The sequence below is a fragment of the Culex quinquefasciatus genome, chromosome 1, assembly GCF_015732765.1.
Source record: "Culex quinquefasciatus strain JHB chromosome 1, VPISU_Cqui_1.0_pri_paternal, whole genome shotgun sequence".
Classification (NCBI taxonomy): Eukaryota; Metazoa; Arthropoda; class Insecta; order Diptera; family Culicidae; genus Culex; species Culex quinquefasciatus.
Window position 1 is genome coordinate 32,930,944 of NC_051861.1, and position 19,411 is coordinate 32,950,354.

General features: G+C 36.1%; 2 protein-coding genes across 2 annotated transcripts; one reads left to right on the plus strand and one right to left on the minus strand.

Moving 5' to 3' along the window:
- Window positions 1–2,635: 2,635 nt before the first annotated feature.
- On the plus strand, window positions 2,636–11,009 carry LOC6047843 (putative GPI-anchor transamidase). Its single transcript, XM_038248144.1, has 4 exons — window positions 2,636–2,817; window positions 2,881–3,600; window positions 10,587–10,756; window positions 10,825–11,009. Exons 1-4 carry the CDS (start codon window positions 2,722–2,724, stop codon window positions 10,898–10,900), a joined length of 1,062 nt encoding a protein of 353 aa, XP_038104072.1. The 5' UTR covers window positions 2,636–2,721; the 3' UTR covers window positions 10,901–11,009.
- On the minus strand, window positions 10,792–17,796 carry LOC6047844 (ataxin-10). The gene is made up of 4 exons (XM_038248143.1): window positions 17,544–17,796; window positions 16,651–17,483; window positions 11,238–11,504; window positions 10,792–11,175 (listed from the first exon to the last, which is right to left on the minus strand). Exons 1-4 carry the CDS (start codon window positions 17,618–17,620, stop codon window positions 11,000–11,002), a joined length of 1,353 nt encoding a protein of 450 aa, XP_038104071.1. The 5' UTR covers window positions 17,621–17,796; the 3' UTR covers window positions 10,792–10,999.
- Window positions 17,797–19,411: the final 1,615 nt, after the last annotated feature.

The following is a 19,411-nucleotide window of genomic DNA, read 5'->3' on the forward strand; positions in this document are numbered from 1 at the left end:
GTGTGTGTGTGTGTGTGTGTGTGTGTGTGAAAATTGAAAAATTTAGAAAATCCAATCGAATATTCTTTTTTTTTTGGGAGGAAGGTCCAGCCGCACATCGTTGATGTTGAAACCTCTAAACTGGGCCCTCGTCCTGTCACGTCCGTCAGTAGTCTTGTCGTACATTACAACTAGAATCAGATCTGCCAATGAATTAGTACACTTCGACCAAATAAACACTGACGCTGTATGGATCTGATTCTAGAATAAATGCACAGTTGTGTGTTATTCATAAGTCCAACTTATTCAACTATTCATTTAAGTCCAACTATTCATTTAAGTCCAACTATTCATTTGCTAACTACTTTGGATTGAAAATCTTAACTTTAATCTAAAATCCTCTAAACATAATGTTCAAAACTAAACATTCCTTTAACTGTTGTAGTACTACTTTTATCAAAAACAATAAAAATTTATGAACTGATATACAAATAGGACAGAATCGCGATTTGAAAAAGAAATGACCATTTACGTCAAAAGATCCGTAGTTCCTCGATTCGCAACAATGGTCGATACAACCATAATCCGAAAACCGTTAGTTCAACAGATCAACGAATTTTGTCCGATATCATTACATTATTGATTGATCGAGACTCTATGGACAATTTGACATAAAAGAATGCCTAGTATTCTACATTAATCAAAGTTTATTGACAGCATTACTCTAACTTAATAATTGCAACTAAATTTAACAAAAAGATTTGGAAAGGATACAGATCTATTTTAAATGCTAATGCTAAGCAACAAATCAATTGTACTATCCTGAAATCCCGACCTAAATCCCACATTGTGATAGTGAAAAAGTCACAGAAGCAGCGGTGTCTTGTGCAATTGTGATAGCGGGTTACGTGACTGAAATTTTAGGTAGAATCAAAGATGGCGGAACTTTTTAATGCAAGGTGCCCATAATGACTGGAATCCGAGATGGTGGAAGCCTAAATTTAAGTGTAGGAAACGAATTTTTACTACAATATTTTTATAGATTAGAAATAACAATAAAAAATTTTTACACACAGTTTTACGGATGTGTTCATTTTTAACCTGAAAAAAAGTTATCAACAATCTGGGTGAAAAGGACAAAAATGAACCAGTAAATAATACCAAGACCTCGACCAAGACCAAGGTTGGCGCAGAAATTTGCGCAAGTTCGATTTTTTCAAGGTCTTTAAGAATTCAAGAATTTAAGAATTGAATAATTTAAGAATTGGGTACTAAAGCCCTATGTCAATTTTTATGTACAACGGTAAAAAACACGCTTAAAAAACATTTCTGATCACTTTTTTTCATTTTAATGCAAATTTTTTTTTTGACAAGACAACATTTTTTCGATGGATCAACTATGGTCCCCTTGGAACGAGCTGTCAAGTAGGAGCTTTTCTGTCAAGAAGGACCGCGAGGTAAATTTTTCAAAATTGATTTAAAAATCCATTTTAAACTTTTTGTGGTCGTACAAAGGGTCATTGTACTCAGAAAAATAAGCTTTATCGCTGTAAACAATAAAATCAGCAATCTAAGCTTCATTTTAGGACCCAATTTACGAATTTATGAACATAAGAATTTAAGAATTTTTTAACTTTTCAATTTGAGAATTTTAGAAGATTTTGAATTTCTGAGTTTTAAAATTTTTAGAATTTTGAATTCTTATATTTTTACAATTTTGGAAATTTTTAAATTTTAAAATCTAAGTTTTTTAAACAGTGGAATTTTGAAATTGAATTGGGTCCTAAAATGAAGCTTAGATTGCTGATATTATTGTTTACAGCGATAATGCTTATTTTTCTGAGTACAATGACTCTTTGTACGACCACAAAGAGTTTAAAATGGATTTTTAAATCAATTTTGAAAAATTAACCTCGCGGTCCTTCTTGACAGAAAAGTTCCTTCTTGACAGCTCGTTCCAAGGAGACCATAGTTGATCCATCGAAAAAATGTTGTCTTGTCAATTTTTTTTTGCATTAAAATGAAAAAAAGTGATCAGAAATGGTTTTGATCGTGTTTTTTGCCGTTGTACATAAAAATTGACATAGGGCTTTAGTACCCAATTGTATTATTTTAGAACTCTCCAATTGGGTACTAAAGTCCTATGTAAATTTTTATGTACAACGGTAAAAAACACAATTGAAAACCATTTCTGATCACTTTTTTTCATTTTAATGCAAAATTTTTTTTTGACAAGACAACATTTTTTCGATGGATCAACTATGGTCCCCTTGGAACGAACTGTCAAGTAGGAGCTTTTCTGTCAAGAAGGACCGCGAGGTTAATTTTTCAAAATTGATTTAAAAATCCATTTTAAACTCTTTGTGGTCGTACAAAGGGTCATTGCACTCAGAAAAATAAGCTTTATCGCTGTAAACAATAATATCAGCAATCTAAGCTTCATTTTAGGACCCAATTTTGAACTTTAAGATACTTGAATTTTAATTTTTTTTTAATTATTGACTTCTTAAATTTTTGTATTTCCAAACACACACACACACACACACACACACACACACACACACACACACAAATTTTCAAAATTGCACACTTATTTTTTCCACTTGCGTATTTCTTTTCAACGTGCAACGTTCTCAGATGTTTGACAGAAGTTGGTGGTCCCAGTTTGAAGTTTTCGAGGCCTCGACTGTTTCCAGAGATTTCAAAACAGAATCTGCTTCGACATCGGAAACCGGCACCAAAATGCACAAATTTTACAAGTTTTCCCCCGGAATCGGCATTTATTTAACGGTTCTAGTGTGTCTAATTAGCAGGACCAGTTTGGCAAATGAAATCGAGGTAAGTTTCTTGAGTAATCTTTTCAGCTTTGCCCTAATCAAAAACCATCCGTGTGCCGTCCAGCTCCCGAAGAATTTCGTCGCCAGCTCTTCCCACACGAACAACTGGGCCGTCCTGGTGGACACTTCACGCTTCTGGTTCAACTATCGGCATATTGCGAACGTGCTGTCGGTTTACCGTTCCGTGAAGCGGCTTGGAATACCGGACAGCCAGATTCTGCTGATGGTGGCCGACGACATGGCGTGCAATCCGAGGAATCCGAGACCGGCCACGGTGTTTAATAATGCCAATCAGCACATAAACGTGTACGGAGCGGACGTGGAGGTCGATTACCGGGGGTACGAGGTCACGGTGGAGAACTTTGTCCGGCTGCTGACGGGAAGGAATGAGAATGGGACTGCCCGGTCGAAGAGGTTGCTGTCGGATGCGGGGAGTAACGTACTGATCTACCTGACGGGGCATGGTGGCGATGGGTTTTTGAAGTTCCAGGACTCGGAGGAGATTACGAACCAGGAGTTGGCGGATGCGATTGAACAGATGTGGCAGAAGCAGCGGTACAACGAGTTGTTCTTCATGATTGATACATGCCAGGCGGCGTCGATGTATGAGAAGTTTTACTCGCCGAACATTCTGGCGGTGGCCAGTAGTTTGGTGGGGGAGGATTCGCTTTCGCATCACGTGGATCCGGCCATCGGGGTGTACATTATCGATCGGTACACGTACTACGCGCTGGAGTTTCTGGAGAAGGTCGAGGTCAACAGCAAGAAAACAATGGGAGAGTTTGTGAGTAAACTTTTATGACTTTTGTTTTCATATTTAATCAACAACGTGAAGACTTCCATCATTATCATGATTTTTCGTTCAAAGATATAAATTTTGCGTCGCTATTAATATTTTGACAAAATTCCTTCTAAAAGTTGTTAAGAAAGGTGTCTTTAACATGCTGATTCCTTTTGGTAACGATTATCCCATTCCTTGCAAAGTTATGGAAATCGTCATTAATCAATGTTTGCCAACTAGGACGTCAATGATTGTACCACAAAATTATATAAATTTTGAAGTACACTTGATTTAGATCAAAAATTCCTTCAGCGGCTTCAAGAGAGCAACAACCAGCACATGCTGATTCATTTTGAAGCAGAAATTTGTTAAATTGAATTCAATACAGAACATTTTAGAGTGATGATCACATTTCATCGAAAATGGTCAACGGCTTCACCTTAAGCGACTTTAATAAGTCATTAAGCCATTTCCATAGAATACAAAAATGAAAGAATTCTTCAGCTCATTAACTATTAAAATTTGCTAAGATTTTTTTTCAACAAAAAAGGCTGAAAATTCACCAATTCCGTGAAAAGAATCGGCACCGGTTCGTTAGTATGGCGAATTCGAGCCAAACATTTCATAAGGGCACACTAAAACGTAATCATTCGCGATTATTCCACTTTTTCATTTATTAGTACACTCCCTACATGCAGGCCAAGTGCGAATGATGCTGATGATACCTGTTCAGTTGACGCTCAGGCGAGGATCATCCTGGAAGGAGCGTCACTGACTACGTCCGTAGTCCTGTTAGATCATGCTTGATCAAGACAGTATAGCTCTGGTTCCTTGCAAGTGTCCTATTTTCTTACCTCCACGTTGGCTTGGTTTTCATGATGACCTAGCTGGTGGCCTGTGGAAACGGCTCGTAAACCTTTGACCGCCGTGGGTCAGAATCGAGACGGCTAAAAGAAAGGGGCGCGCCAATGTGGGACAGAGAAGTAATTTGTGATTGTAGACGGTATTGTTTTGATTCGCAGTATGTTGAGTCAACTGCTGTGGATGTACCTGAGCATCGCAGAACGGGGTTTCTCTTCTTTCCATTTTATCTACCATCTATATTCTGTTTATTTTGTTTCACTGATTCTCTAACACGCCTGCTGTTTATTATCGTCCACTTGTTTTCGATTTTACTTTCATGATTCTCTTATTTCTCAACGCTTTTCCACTCTATTTACTAATTGATGCTGCTGTAACAAACTGTCTGTTTTCTCTTAATTTGGCAGTGATGTCAATTTTGTTTATCTTTATTTATCTGTTTGAATAATTTTTCATCTGCCCTATAAATCGCACTTAACACAATCTAAGCTTGTTTGTTACCTCTATTTATTAACAAATGTTACTTTTTTTTTATCTACTTCATAAATTACTATCTTTCTTTTACTATTGATTCTTCAAATAGTATATTTCTATCACTGTCCATTGTTTTCAATCTTCACCCTTTTCTACTAACAAGTGAGGTTTGAGGCCTTACTCAATTTAACACAAATATTACTATTGTACTTTTGAAAAACTTTTATAAAATGCTTAGGACCAAAAATTGTAACAAAACACCGCGACAAAAGAAATAGCAACAGATAAACAGACTCAACAATAGGGAAGATTTCAGGAGAAAACAATACACAGTAAATAACAATAAGTTTTTGAATTCAAACTGAAAATAAAACAGTTTTTGCTTTAATGAAAGTTGATAGGCACACTATAAATGGTTAGGCGCTTATACTTACATCAAACCCTACGTAATGTACCACCCCCGGCCGAGTTAAAATGCGTAACCGGAAAAGAAGGTGTGCATGCCTGGCACGAACACTCAAAGCGTGTTCTAGCGTGCTGCTCGTACTGACTCAGAGCAAGGGTGAGATGTAGGTGTAAGGGCAGTGCGTGTTCGTCGGGAACCTAGTGCATAAGATCGGTCAAGGCCCGTTCTTACACTGAAAATTGCGAATTGCGAATTGCGAATTAGTACACTCCCTACATGCCCTCTAAGAATCAAATTAATTCGCGATTAAAAGCTCAAAAATTCCGACAGATGGCGCAAAGCATCGAAGAATGACGATTCAAATTTTCGCTGTTCGGTTACATAGGAATGCAAACTTAAAATTGAATTTACAGCTCTAAGAACAACTTTTGAGAAAAAATTCAAGTAGTACGAGTGTAAACTTTTTGCCCTCTATAAATTAACGCAATAAAAAAAATTGAAAAAAAAATAATTTTGAAAAAATAATATTGTTTAAAATGATAGAGCAACAAAAGTTAACAATGTATCAGATCGATGGAATTTAACAAAACAGAATTCGCATACATAACCTCAAAGGGCGGAAATTTCAATCGACATCCTTCGCTCTGTTCTGCTACTCAACACTAGGTGTCGCATGTCGTTTGGCTCTTGAACGGCAATAGCAAACAATTTCATAATGAAAAAAAAAAAAATCAAAAAACACGAAAGGGCACATAACAATGTTCACCGCAATCCAAAAAAAAAGTTCAGGTGTGCCCTTTTATTTTTCTTACATTCTAAATAGTAATTCATTTAAAAAAATATTAAATTTCTGCAGAAAAAAACTTCGCTTTAGTGCCCTTTCAGTTCTCTTCGAAATCGCATTTAGAAAGGGCCCATTATAAACAACATTTATTGAGTTTTATTGCGAAAATCAACATAAATTAAGAAGCATTTAAGCAGAGTTGAGGATAATGATTAATTTTATCGTATCATCAGTAAAAATACTAGAGGTGGGCAAAACCGCTCTTTTTTAGGAGCCGCTCATTTTCGTTCGCTCTTTAAAAAGAGCCGCTCTTTTGAACGGTTCTTTCGCTCTTTTTCAAAATTTGGATGAAATGGGTTTTTTCAAGAATCGTGTGATTTTATAAGTTATTTCACATAGGACTTTTATAAATTAGGCCGTACCAAACATTTTTTGAAGTTTATTATGCCCCCCAACTCTGGCCAAAGCAGCAAAAAAAAAAAAAAAAACAAGCCATGGTATAAACATTTTAATGAAAAAAGAGTTTTAAAATGCATTTTACACATCCCCAGTTGCATTACAATCATTAGATTTCAAAATATCGAAGTATTGATGAACTTATTTTTTAAGCCAAAAAAAAACTTTTTTCATTCGGTGCAAACGGAATTTCACAAAAAATTAAATATTTTGTATCGATCCCACAATGCTTTTTAATTTGTTTTCAGTTGATAAGATTTCTATTTCCATTAAAATTTGAAAGTTTTTTGAAAAAAAAAAATGGTTTTGCCCCCTGATTTTTTGGACCGATTTTGAAGGAAAGGGGTAGGGGTGACATAAACTTTGAAAAATGTTTGTAACGGCCATATTTGATGAATAAAATAAATAAATCCAAAAAGGAAAAGATACCTTAGAAAACCATAGGTCTTGGTGGTCTCTTTGTCAAGATTTCTACTCAAAACCAAACATTCGAGTAATTGAATGGCATTCATACTGAAATCTAGGATGCTGGAAAAATTGCTATTGATTTTAAGATTGAGTTTATTTCTGAAAGACTTATGCTGATATTTTATTTGGAAAAAATATTATGTGAACTCTTCTCTACATTCTGATTTAAAAGATCTATAAGGTCTATAAACGCTCACGTTTAATCGGACAAAATGATTATTTTTTTTCCAAAATTTTTCAAATATTCAGTAGATTTTTAGTAATATTTGACAGTTGTACAATGAAAAGTTTACTCCATTTTATTTAGAATTTCATTTACTTTTGGGATTAATTTTTATAAGCATTGAAATTTTCGAAATTGCATTTTTAATTCTCAAAAACAAATTTAATACTACATTTTTTGGAAATTCAATCACTTATATTTATAACAAAAATCATTCCATCTTGAGCCGGTTCTTTCAAAAGACCGGAGTTTGAAAAAGAACCGCGGTTCTTTTTTTGTGAGCCATGGCTCGTTCGCTCTTTTCAGTGAACCGGCTCTTTGAGCAGTTCGCTCTTTTTTTGCCCACCCCAAAAAAATAGGGGAACTATACCCTTTCTCAGCCTATTTCTATTATCGGCCTATCAGCAGTTTGATCATGAATTACAGCTTTCATAAAGTGTTTTTGGCTGTTCCAAGCTAATAAATAGCTCAAATAAAAGTGAGCAAGCAACTCTTCATTGTTGATACATCTGAAATGTTGATTTGATAGCGGAAAACGGCAAAAGTGATGAGAATTGGTCGAACGGCTTAGAGTGATTAGAATGGGTATATTTCCCCTACCATCAGTCAAGCTTCTTTTTTAAACAGGAATTGAAACAAGTTGTCCACTTTTTGCCAGCGATTTTTGGTTTTGTGCCCTAATTGAATGTTTGGCTCGAACTTAGGATTTCGACGTAAACATTTCAAAAAGCATCATGTACAAACCGTGCGTTTTGAGAAAAACGCATTTAAAATTTTGAGCATCGTTTTTTAATTCCCATTTTAATTAAAAAGCAAAAAAAAGATGTTCTTATGATAACAAACGATGAAATAAAAACATTTTAAGCCTAATAAGCAGTCATGTTTGAATGATGTAGAGCAACTTTTTGTGAACATTTCTGTTTATTTTCACTTTTACTAAAAATTATTCATTTGAAAAAAATATTTACACAATGTATTCTAATCAAACGAATGCATTGGGCCACGCCCATCTTCCTATTTTCAGCATAGTTTTTTTTTTACTTCCACCGCTATTTTGGGTCTGCCTAGTGCTGCCAAAATTAATGAAATTTTAAGCGCGAAAGTTCACGAAAAGTAGCATTTCTAGAGAAAATTTCCTGGCAACACTGGCTCACACCAACAGGCGCTGCTAGTGGTGTTGGTGGCCACCCTTTGTTCTTTATTTGCCTTCGCTTCTCGTTCGGTTTTCTTCAGCCTTCGATTGGAATGGGTAGTCAAAATTGAAACGTCAAAAGACATGGCGCGTTTGTTTTTTTTTTATGGCGCTTGCTAATTATTTACATGTTTCGGGATTATTTTTCAACTGAGTGACCAACTAATGTGCAAAAGAACATGTTGCCGGTAGTTGGGAGCAGTTTGTATCGAAAGCGCCGTGAAAATGTAAGCGAAAGTGAAAAGTTGATTTTGGCGATATTCATTAAGCGTTTGAGGGTTTCTCGCGTGTGTCACTGTGTGTGCCACCAAAATGACGAGAAATGGTCTCGCAAAATAGAAATTATGATTAAAAGTGCATTAAAATTGATCTTTTTGGCCAGCAAATTGCATAAATTTGCGTGTTTACTTGAGGCGGTGCTGTTGCAGGTAAGTTTATAGCCTAAATTGTATTTTTGGAGCTTTAATCGAGCATTAAACTCTCCATATGACGAAGCCAGGTGTTTGATTGGAAAGGGTATATTTCCCCTATATCACCCTGCTGTCATTGGAGGGGAAGCTTTGTTATGATTCGCTTTCCGTCGGCATATGTACATGGCGTCTTTTTCATGATGCTTTTTTTTCGTCACGAGGTTCATGTCAAACGAAAAAGTGACCAACCACCGGGGGTTGAGTGTAGTCTTTTATTTGACAGGTTGAAAAGGCTATATAAACAAAGATCGACGGTAACATTTCAAAAGGCATCATGTACATTTTGACACATTCTGGGTTATTGCATATTCTGAAAGTACTCCTAATAAGCTACCTCTCTACCAAAAATGAGCAAAAGTTACTTCAGAAAAGTCTGTTTACTAATGATTTTAAATAAAGTAACATAAACAAAATCTCTGCCATCAGCAGTCCCTGTTTTTATAGCCCTGTCAACCTGTCAAACAAAAGACTACATGAACCTCGTGACGAAAAAACAGCAACATGAACAAAGCGCCATGCACATTCGGCGAAGAAAAACGAATCATAACAAAGCGTCCCCCTCAATGACAGCAGGATGATATAGACGTTGGTGATTTCAAAAGAAGTTATGTTTGTTTTTCTCAAATCAAATTACGGAAATAATGTTTTATTGAATTTGGGTGATCAAGTATCAATAAAAGCAACGTTTTTCATCGTTTGTTATCATTAGAACATCTTATTTTGCTTTTATATTAAAATGGGAATTGAAAATGGATGCTCAACATTCAAATGCGGTTTTCTCAAAACGCATGGTTTGTACATGATGCTTTTTGAAATGTTGGCGTCGAGATTTTGTTTATGTTACTTTATTTAAAATCATTAGTAAACAGACTTTTCTGAAGTAACTTTTGCTCATTTTTGGTAGAGAGGTAGCTTATTTGGAGTACTTTCAGAATATGCAATAACCCAGAATGTGTCAAAAAGTACATGATGCCCTTTGCACAAGATATTCCAGCAATCGGATTTGGCTACATAAGGAGGGTGCGCTAAAGTGGGGAAAGGGAAGTAATTTGTGATTGTAGAAGGTATTGTTTTGATTCGCAACTATTATTACTACTGTAACAACTGCTTGTTCTTTCTATGAAAACTTTTTATATAGTTAATAGTATATAGGGGAACAGCATATAATTCAATCGTGGCTCTAATGGTGGCATATCAGTACTTTGGCGCTCAATTACTGCTCATCAAAAGGGTTTTAAACTGAAATCCTGTGATAACAATTTAAACTATAGTCAGTCAAATATGATTTTTTTTTTTGAAAAGGTCCAATAAACCAAATTTTCAGTTTTTGCATTTTGGGTGTAATACCCCTGACTCAATTCGGTTTCAAAAACACCCAAAAAGGGATCATCCACAAACCACGTGGACACTTTTTTGGGAATCTTAAACCCCCCCCCCCCCTCGTGGACAATTGTCCATACAAAAAAAAACTTTTTTGTATGGAGCGTGGACAATCGCCATACCCCCCCCCCCCCTCCTAAAGTGTCCACGTGGTTTATGGATGGTCCCAAAGCAAAAATTGGAAATTTGGTTTATCCAGTTATATCTATTAACATTTTTTTAATTTTGTGTCAAAGCAAGAATTTCACACTGAACCTTTTCTTTTGTTCCGATAGCTCTCAGTTTGCCCCAAGCGCGTCTGCATCTCAACGGTCGGCGTTCGGAAGGACTTGTACCCGAAAGACCCCCACAAGGTTCCCATCACGGACTTTTTTGGCTCGATCCGCCCTACGGAGATTTCCTCGAGCGTTGTGAACGTTACCCTTTCCACCATTCCAGAGGAGCAGTGAGTTTTTTGAAAAACAATAAAAAAAAAATAGATTTTTGGATTAACGCTTATTATTTTATTTGCAGTTTCACGCCGGAACCGATCAGCAAACCAAATCCGGCCCTATTTTACGAGCAGTTTCCGAGCAAACTGTTTGACTGATTTCTTCACCCACATTCACATTCTAGTCTCAGTATTCGCGTAACACGAGGAGGTAAGTGCGATTTTTCGTTTTCAACTGAATAAAACCAAAGCCATTGCTCACTGTGAAGCTGTCGAACCGTCTCTGATCCGAATGGTCCCTCCCTCGGCGGTGTACTCCGTTATAAGTGAGTTCTCGGCGTCGCCCACCTTGGTTAGGGACGCGACAAACTTTTGGTTCTCCAGGTTGTCCTCGCACAGGTTCCGGATCGCTAGGATGCTCCACTCTTTTATAACTGGAAAATTGAACAAAAATCATTATTCTTGGTTCAATTTGGAAGTTTTTAACGCATCTCACGAGGATTCCGAGCGTCCAGGTTGGCGCAGTCGAGGATCGCCGCCATGATGTCCATCTCGCGGGCCAGGTTTTGGTTTTTCTTGTTCCGGTAGGAAAGGTTGGCGAGCGCTTTGACCAGCGCAGATTTGAGCGAGTAGGAAATGTCCTGTTCGATGTTGAGCTCGGAGGTGCCCTGCTTCACCTTGAGAATCTCGCCGATGCTTTGGACGGGGGCGAAGATGTTGTCGCGGTCCGTTTTCCCGAGAGTTTGGAGCTGGCGCAGGAGGCCTGGAAGCAATAATTATCTGTGAATAGGTTTTCTTGAGATTTCCACAAATCAGTTCAGCTATAGCATATATGAGCAATTCTCTTTGTTTGCGCAAACCCACCGTTTTGAATCATTTGTTCGCTTATAAAAGTTTATATACCAAATTTCGATCTCACTAGGTTTTTGGCCAAATTTTCTGTACTTTCTGTTCTTCTGTTTTTCACAAAAACTCAATTTCCCAAAAAACGTATTTTTTTGATTTTCGAGATTTTTTGATATGTTTTAGGGGAAAAAATCCGCAACTTTTGAGCAATAGAAAAACATGGTCAAAAAATCTGCCGCCGAGTTATGATTTTTTGAAAAATAGTGATTTTTGGAAAAAATCGAAGTTTCATGCAAAATCATATTTGACATTATTTTTAAATGCAAAATTGAATTTGCAATCGAAAAGTACTTTACAGATTTTTTGATAAAGGGCTCCGTTTTCAAGATATAGCCACCGAAAGTTCGATTTTAGCGAAATATTTGCAGCTTTTCGATTTTTAAAAATAGTGACCATGAGTGACCATTTCTAAAAATATTGTTTTTGAAAAGTTCAGAAAATTTGCTATAAAATTGTCTAAGAGACATTGAAGATTGGACCTCGGGTTGCTGAGATAGAGCCGCTTTAAGAAAAAGAAACACGAAAATTAAAGTTTTCTAAATCTCACCAAAACAACCCACCATTTTCTAATGACGATATCTCAGCAACTAATGGTCCGATTTTCAATGTTAATACATGAAACATTTGTGAAATTTTCCGATCTTTCTGAAAAAAATATTTTATTTATTTTAATCAAGACTAGCATTTTAAAAGGGCTAAACATTGAATATTACGCCCATTGAAAATCGGACCATTAGTTGCTGAGATATCGTCATTAGAAAATGGTGGGTTATTTTGGTTGTTGTTGTTGATTTTATTGAGGGAACTTTAACCCTATGGGTCATTCGCTCCCGTAAGTTATTTTGGTGAGATTAAGAAAACTTCAATTTTCGTGTTTCTTTTTCTTAAAGCGGCTTTATCTCAGCAACCCGAGGTCCAATCTTCAATGTCTCTTAGACAATTTTATAGCAAATTTTCTGAACTTTTCAAAAAAAATATTTTTAGAAATGGTCACTCGTGGTCACTATTTTTAAAAATCGAAAAACTGCAAATTTTTCGCTAAAATCAAACTTTCGATGGCTATATCTTGAAAACGGAGCCCTTTAAAACTTCGAATTTTTTCCAAAAATCACTATTTTTTCAAAAATTCATAACTCGGCGGCAGATTTTTTGACCATGTTTTTCTATGGCTCAAAAGTTGCGGATTTTTGTCCCCTAAAACATATAAAAAAATCTCGAAAATAAAAAAATACGTATTTTGGGAAATGGAGTTTTAGTAAAAAAAAGTTGATTAAAAAATCTGCAAAAAAAAATTCCGTGTACCTATTTTTTCTCAAAAGTCCTCAACAATACCTACATCTTTGCCGAAGACACCAAATTGATCAGAAAATTCACTCAAAAGTTACAGTTGTTTGAATATTTACATACAATTTTTGTATGGAGACTTGTATGGGTGAACCGATGACGCAAAATAGCTTATTTGATCATAGGGAAGACCCCCACAAAGTTTGAGACAAATAAAAAAATACAAATAAAATCCATTTCCGGTTTTGGTAGAGAATTGCTCAAATTCCAAAAATAGCGATGCAAGAAGCAAATAGTGTAACAGGACAGTTTTTGATGGATCTAGATTAAATCAACCCTCCTGAATCCGAATCTTCCTGCTGATTTTTCCGATTCTCAAAGGGAATCGAGATATTCAAGATGGCGTCCAATATGGCGGCTGGATGGAAAAATCACAATGAAAGGATTTTTAAGTTCAATCAACTACTTCTTAAATTTAACTAAATTGTGGTCGCTGAACTCGAATATGACCATCAGAATACGCCAAAGTACTCAGGGAATGTGTAATCCAAGATGGCTGCCAATATGGCGATGTTGGAATATTGAGCGTTGAAAATACAAAGGCAGAATGATTCGGCAGAAATTTTCAAAACAACCTATGAGTTTCCTATGGTTTCCTATGCAGACCTTTTGAAAATTCAATCTAGAAATGATTTTTATTTTCTTCATAAAATTATTTTTATTAGGTCCTAAAGGAGACAAGTAAGCAGTAACGGAAATTCTCTAATGTTTGACAGTTTGCCAAACTCGCAAACTTGTTTACGGCAAAATCGCAAACAAGGCAAACAGGTATGCAGGCTGACGTTTGTTCAAACTAATTCAGGTAAACAAACAAAGCAGGCAAACTGCCAAGCTGTCAAAAAGTGCGAGTTTGTTTGTTTGTTTGCCGTAGTGTAATAACTTCTTAACTTTAAAGGTAGTTGTTTATTTTTCAGAAAGGAACAAAAGACACAAAATTTAATGCCAGAATGATTAAAAGGCATGGAACGTAGGTATTCGTTAGAAAAAGTTTATTGATATAATTTATCAAAATGCAGTTATTTTTCTTAAGAAAAAATCAGCGGAAAGGATAACTAGGCTCAGAAAAAACTAAAGGCGAAATCCAGGCAATTTTCAACAGAAAAACTAACTTACTTAATCCACCCTAAGATGGTTGAAGCCTTCATCACATTGTATAGTTATATTTTTCATTTGATTGGTTTGTTTGATCTTCAATCTCTTCTGACTTCTGATTACCCACCAACGATGTACCAGACAATAGATCCGGCCAACGCTTTCATCAAAATATCTGAGATCCGGCCTAAAAAAAGTGTATAATTTATACTTAAGTGCTTATAATCCATCTTTTTTTAATTATATCTATCATTAGACCTACACCATGCATCAAAACATCAAATTTCGGTTAAATTTGGTATAGAAATAACAGTTTGCCTATAGTGGACCCGGGTCCACAATCGGATTATGGACCCGGGTCCACTATAGGATCAGGGTGTCCATAACAGGCAAAAAAAACTTTTTTTTCAAATGGATATTTTTCTGCTCAAAAACAAATAAACTGATGAAACAAATAGTCAAAATTGTTCAAAAGACTTCAGTTTTCATAGTTTATGGATTATGAAGAAGTGCTTCAAATATTGAAAATTGGGTCCTAAAATAAAGCTTAGATTGCTGATATTATTGTTTACAGCGATAAAGCTTAACTTTCTGAGTACAATGACTCTTAGTACGATCACAAAGAGTTTAAAATGGATTTTTAAATCAATTTTGAAAAATTAACCCCGCGGTCCTTCTTGACAGAATAGCTCCTACTTGACAGCTCGTTCCAAGGGGGCCATTGAAATGGTTTTTTATCGTGATTTTTACCGTTGTAGATAAACATTGACATAGGGCTTTAGTACCCAATTGGGTACTAAAGCCCTATGCCAATTTTTATGTACAACGGTAAAAAACTCGATAAAAAACCATTTCTGATCACTTTTTTTCATTTTAATGCAAAATTTTTTTTTGACAAGACAACATTTTTTCGATGGATCAACTATGGTCCCCTTGGAACGACCTGTCAAGTAGGAGCTTTTCTGTCAAGAAGGACCGCGAGGTTAATTTTTCAAAATTGATTTAAAATTCCATTTTAAGCTCTTTATGGTCGTACAAAGGGTCATTGTACTCAGAAAAATAAGCTTAATCGCTGTGAACAATAATATCAGCAATCTAAGCTTCATTTTAGGACCCAATTGTGTCAATTTTTATGTACAACGGTAAAAAATACAATTAAAAACACTTGATGATTGAGTTCGTCGCGTCTATTCCGTAACAAATTCATGAACTAAAAGATTATATAATTAAAAATCAGACTACGCTATCATTGCAGGATTGCGTTTAACACCTCATACTATAAACAAATATTATTTGGTTTTATCTTTCCACAGCCGGCTGTCTAAGATTAAACCATTTCATTAAAAATTTAACAACAGTTAAACGGGAAATGTCTCATCCGCAGCATCCGATTGCTTGCCTTGAGAATAAAACATAATACTTTTCAACAAACACTATGATTTTGGGTCGCATCATCATCTTCTATGATGAATCCTGACCAAACACCCTATCCTACTAACCAATTTTCAGGTTCCTGGCGCTTGTGGGGTGTAAGCACAGAGTAAATCAGCTGCCCTAGTAGCAACCTGCGCTAACTAACATTCCCGTCCCTTAAAATCGAGATCTACAAACTGACATGGCGGGCGCCGTTGGTGGCCAATGACTGTTACCTATTCGCAACTGATCTTGCTTTAGCAATCATGGTGTTTTATCTTTTCAGCGCATTCATACATGCTGTTGATAAGGGAAACACCACTAGATCGTCGAAGCCTATGATCAGTAGTGCTGAAAGGATATTACGGTTCTGTTCAGCAACGGAGGGGCAACCATGGGTGATCTCTCATGCTCATGCTCATGCTCAACGGTAAAAAATACAATTAAAAACATTTTTGGATAATTTTTTATCATTTTTATGCAATTTTTTTTTGGCAAGACAACATTATTTTGATGGATCAACTATGGTCCCCTTGGAACGAGCTGTCAAGTAGGAGCTTTTCTGTCAAGAAGGACCGCGAGGTTAATTTTTCCAAATTGATTTGAAAATCCATTTTAAACTCTTTGTGGTCGTACAAAGGGTCATTGTTTTCAGAAAAATAAGCTTTATCGCTGTAAACAATAATATCAGCAATCAAAGCTTCATTTTAGGACCCAATTTGTGAAAAATGTGCTTCGGCTCTACTAGGGGATCCACTAGTCCAGGTCCAGTTCAACCCATATAACCATTTTTATGGTTGTAGTACCTGAACTCAAAAAATTGTATGAAAAGTGATATATTGAACTCAGAAAATCATGATTTTTGGTAAGGGTGTAAGATTTGTGAAAGTTGAACTACATGTTACCGGCTCTCTTTATAATTTCTAGATAGAAAATTAAAGGGCTGTTACATTTAGGCAGAAATGATCAATTGGCAAAAAAAAAAAAGAAACAAAAAAATGCGGGGAACTTATTCAGAAGAAAGGGCTAATAAAGTATTTTTCGGCAGAAAGGATCAATAAGCGGGAAACTGATGGCAAAAAATGTCAAATCGTTAAAAATCTTGCGCCGAAATTTTGTTGGTCGGTGTAATAGAAATACGCGTATCTACTCACATCCCAAGTTCAGGAATAACGCTCCGTCCGCCCGTATAAACGACTCATACGGATGCACACAGGTCGCGTCCGACATCAACAGCAGCAGCGTAAACACCTCCTCCGTGTTCTTCTGGTCCAAATAACTGTCCACCGTCTTCAGCACGCAGTCCGACTTGCGCTTAAAGTCATTCAGCAGATGTTTGAACAAATCCGGATGCAACGGTCTGCTCCTTCGATCATCCTGCCGCACGTACTCGATCAAATACCGCAGAAACAAGATCCGCTTCTCGAAGCTGACCTTCTCGTAGTGGTCCACGATTTCGTTGCTCTCACAAGCCAAATACTCCACAAAAATGCTGACAAACTCGGGCGTGTCCCGCTGCGCCAACCGGTTCGACTCCACGTTCGTCAGCAGAACCTCCAGCAGTTCGTCCACCTCCATCCCGAGTTCGGCCTTATAGATGAACGCGTTGTACACGATCATGGTGGCCGCGTTCGTGAAGCAACAGTTGTTCTCGACGCTCTTCAGAAGAAAGTCCTTCAACTCGCGCAGGATCGCCTCCTGGTTCAAGCGGTTCTGGACGCACAGGTTAGCCAACAGCTGCAGGCAGTTGATCCGGACGTTCTCCGGGATGGCCTCATCTTCCAGAATCGTCCTCAACCCGGACAGGAAGTTCTTCTTGGCGATGATTTCATTCTGGAACGTCTCTCCCAAGGCACAGGAACGTTTCAGCAGGTTGAGACTCTTCAGGGCGATTTTGTTTTGAACCTCGTTGGACGATCCGTGGCACAGCATGAAGCTGGCGAACAGCTCGTCGGATTCCTTCTGGAAGTCCTCATGTTTGCAGTTACTAAAATTTGATTAAATAAAGTAAACCTTTTCCCCCTCAAAGTGCATCTTTAAAACTCACCTAATATTGAGCTCGTTCAACCCCTTCAACGCAGCCTCGAAATCTGCGTTTGATAAGTGTTTACTGATGTCGTTCATGGCAGCTTTGTGAGAGTACTTTTTAATTGATAACACTGCAAAAATTCAATTTGACCTAATTCAATTTCACTGGCACGATGGATTTAAAACACTCGCTGGATTGAGAAATCGGTCTGACTTTAGCTGTGACCTCTACGCACATGAGTGGCGAGAAGTGTCATCGGGAGAATGTTTTGCTTCGCGTTTGTTTACGTTGTGGAAATGTGACAGTTCATGGCTGCGCGATAGACGTTTGATTCGTTCGATTGTAACCCTCTATTTAAATACATGTATTTTTTAATTTCCTTTTTTTATTTTCAGGTTTTTTCATTGATTTATATTACATTAAAATAAAAAAAATATCATTACTTTCTATTAACCTAAAAAAAATGTTGTATTTATACATATTTATTGTCAAAACTCAAACTAAAATCCAGACTCGATTATCCGAAGCCTCGAATAGAAATCATAACATAAAGATTTTTCATAAAAAATATCAGTTTGAATTGCAATTGAAACCATTTTGATGAAAGATTTTATACAAAAAATTCCTAATTTTAGAAGAAATATTATTTTTTTAAGTTAAAAAATGGTCATGAAAAGGCACTTGTTTTATTTTAATAAAGTGCACAATTTTCACATTACGTATAAAAGCAGTCATCAAATATTTTTTTCAACTAACTCTTCGGAAGTCACGTGTATTGCCGTTTCTTATGAGTGTCCTTTTAAAGTGTGTACAAAGTACCGCCATCTGGGGCGAATCGGGACTACAGTCTGAATAGGGACAGCTGTTTTTAGAGCACTTAAAAGCTTGAAATTTGGAAATCGATGTCTGTTCTATCCGAAACTAGTAAAAAATATTCAAATATTGTACAGTAACAAGGCTGAAACAGCTGTCCCAATTTGCCCCATGTGTCCCGTTTCGCCCCAGATGATGGTACATGTATGCGACAACCGGTGGGCTAATAAAAAGTCCACGCTTAAAAAAAACAGTTGTGAAGTTTTTCATTTTTTTTTTAATTTTTGATCCATTCTTTTATTGCTAAGGTGCCGTACAGGCCAAGACACCAGCATGAATTTTATTTTTTGATATTTTTTTGTGAAAGTTTATTATTATTATTTTTTTATTTTATTATAGAGGTTTTACATTTAATGTGCACCACTTCTTGTGAAAGTTTAGATTTTACAATTTTGAATATATATTATGTAAAATTATGTGATAATTGCAGAACATTATTGTTTGTGAAATATTTCAAATAAAATCTACCATTTCCAAGATATCAACCATAAAAAAGTGCCAATTGGGTCCTAAAATGAAGCTTAGATTGCTGATATTATTGTTTACAGCGTTATAAAGCTTATTTTTCTGAGTACAATGACCCTTTGTACAACCACAAAGAGTTTAAAATGGATTTTTAAATCAATTTTGAAAAATTAACCTCGCGGTTCTTCTTGACAGAAAAGCTTCTACTTGACAGCTCGTTCCAAGGGGACCATAGTTGATCCATCGAAAAAATGTTGTCTTGTCAAAAAAAAAAAAAAATGCATTAAAATGAAAAAAAGTTATCAGAAATGGATTTTAATCGTGTTTTTACCGTTGTAAATAAAAATTGTCACAGGGCTTCAGTACCCAATTGAGTAACTTTTTAAATAAAACTTATTTTGCAAATTTTATTTTTTGATAACATTATATTCAAGCAGCGAAAGCTCGAATGAACAATGTTTAAAATATATTTAGAAATATTTACCAAACTTTTGATTTTTAAAAGAAAGTTAGCACTATTTATAAATTTAAAACAGAAAATATCAGAA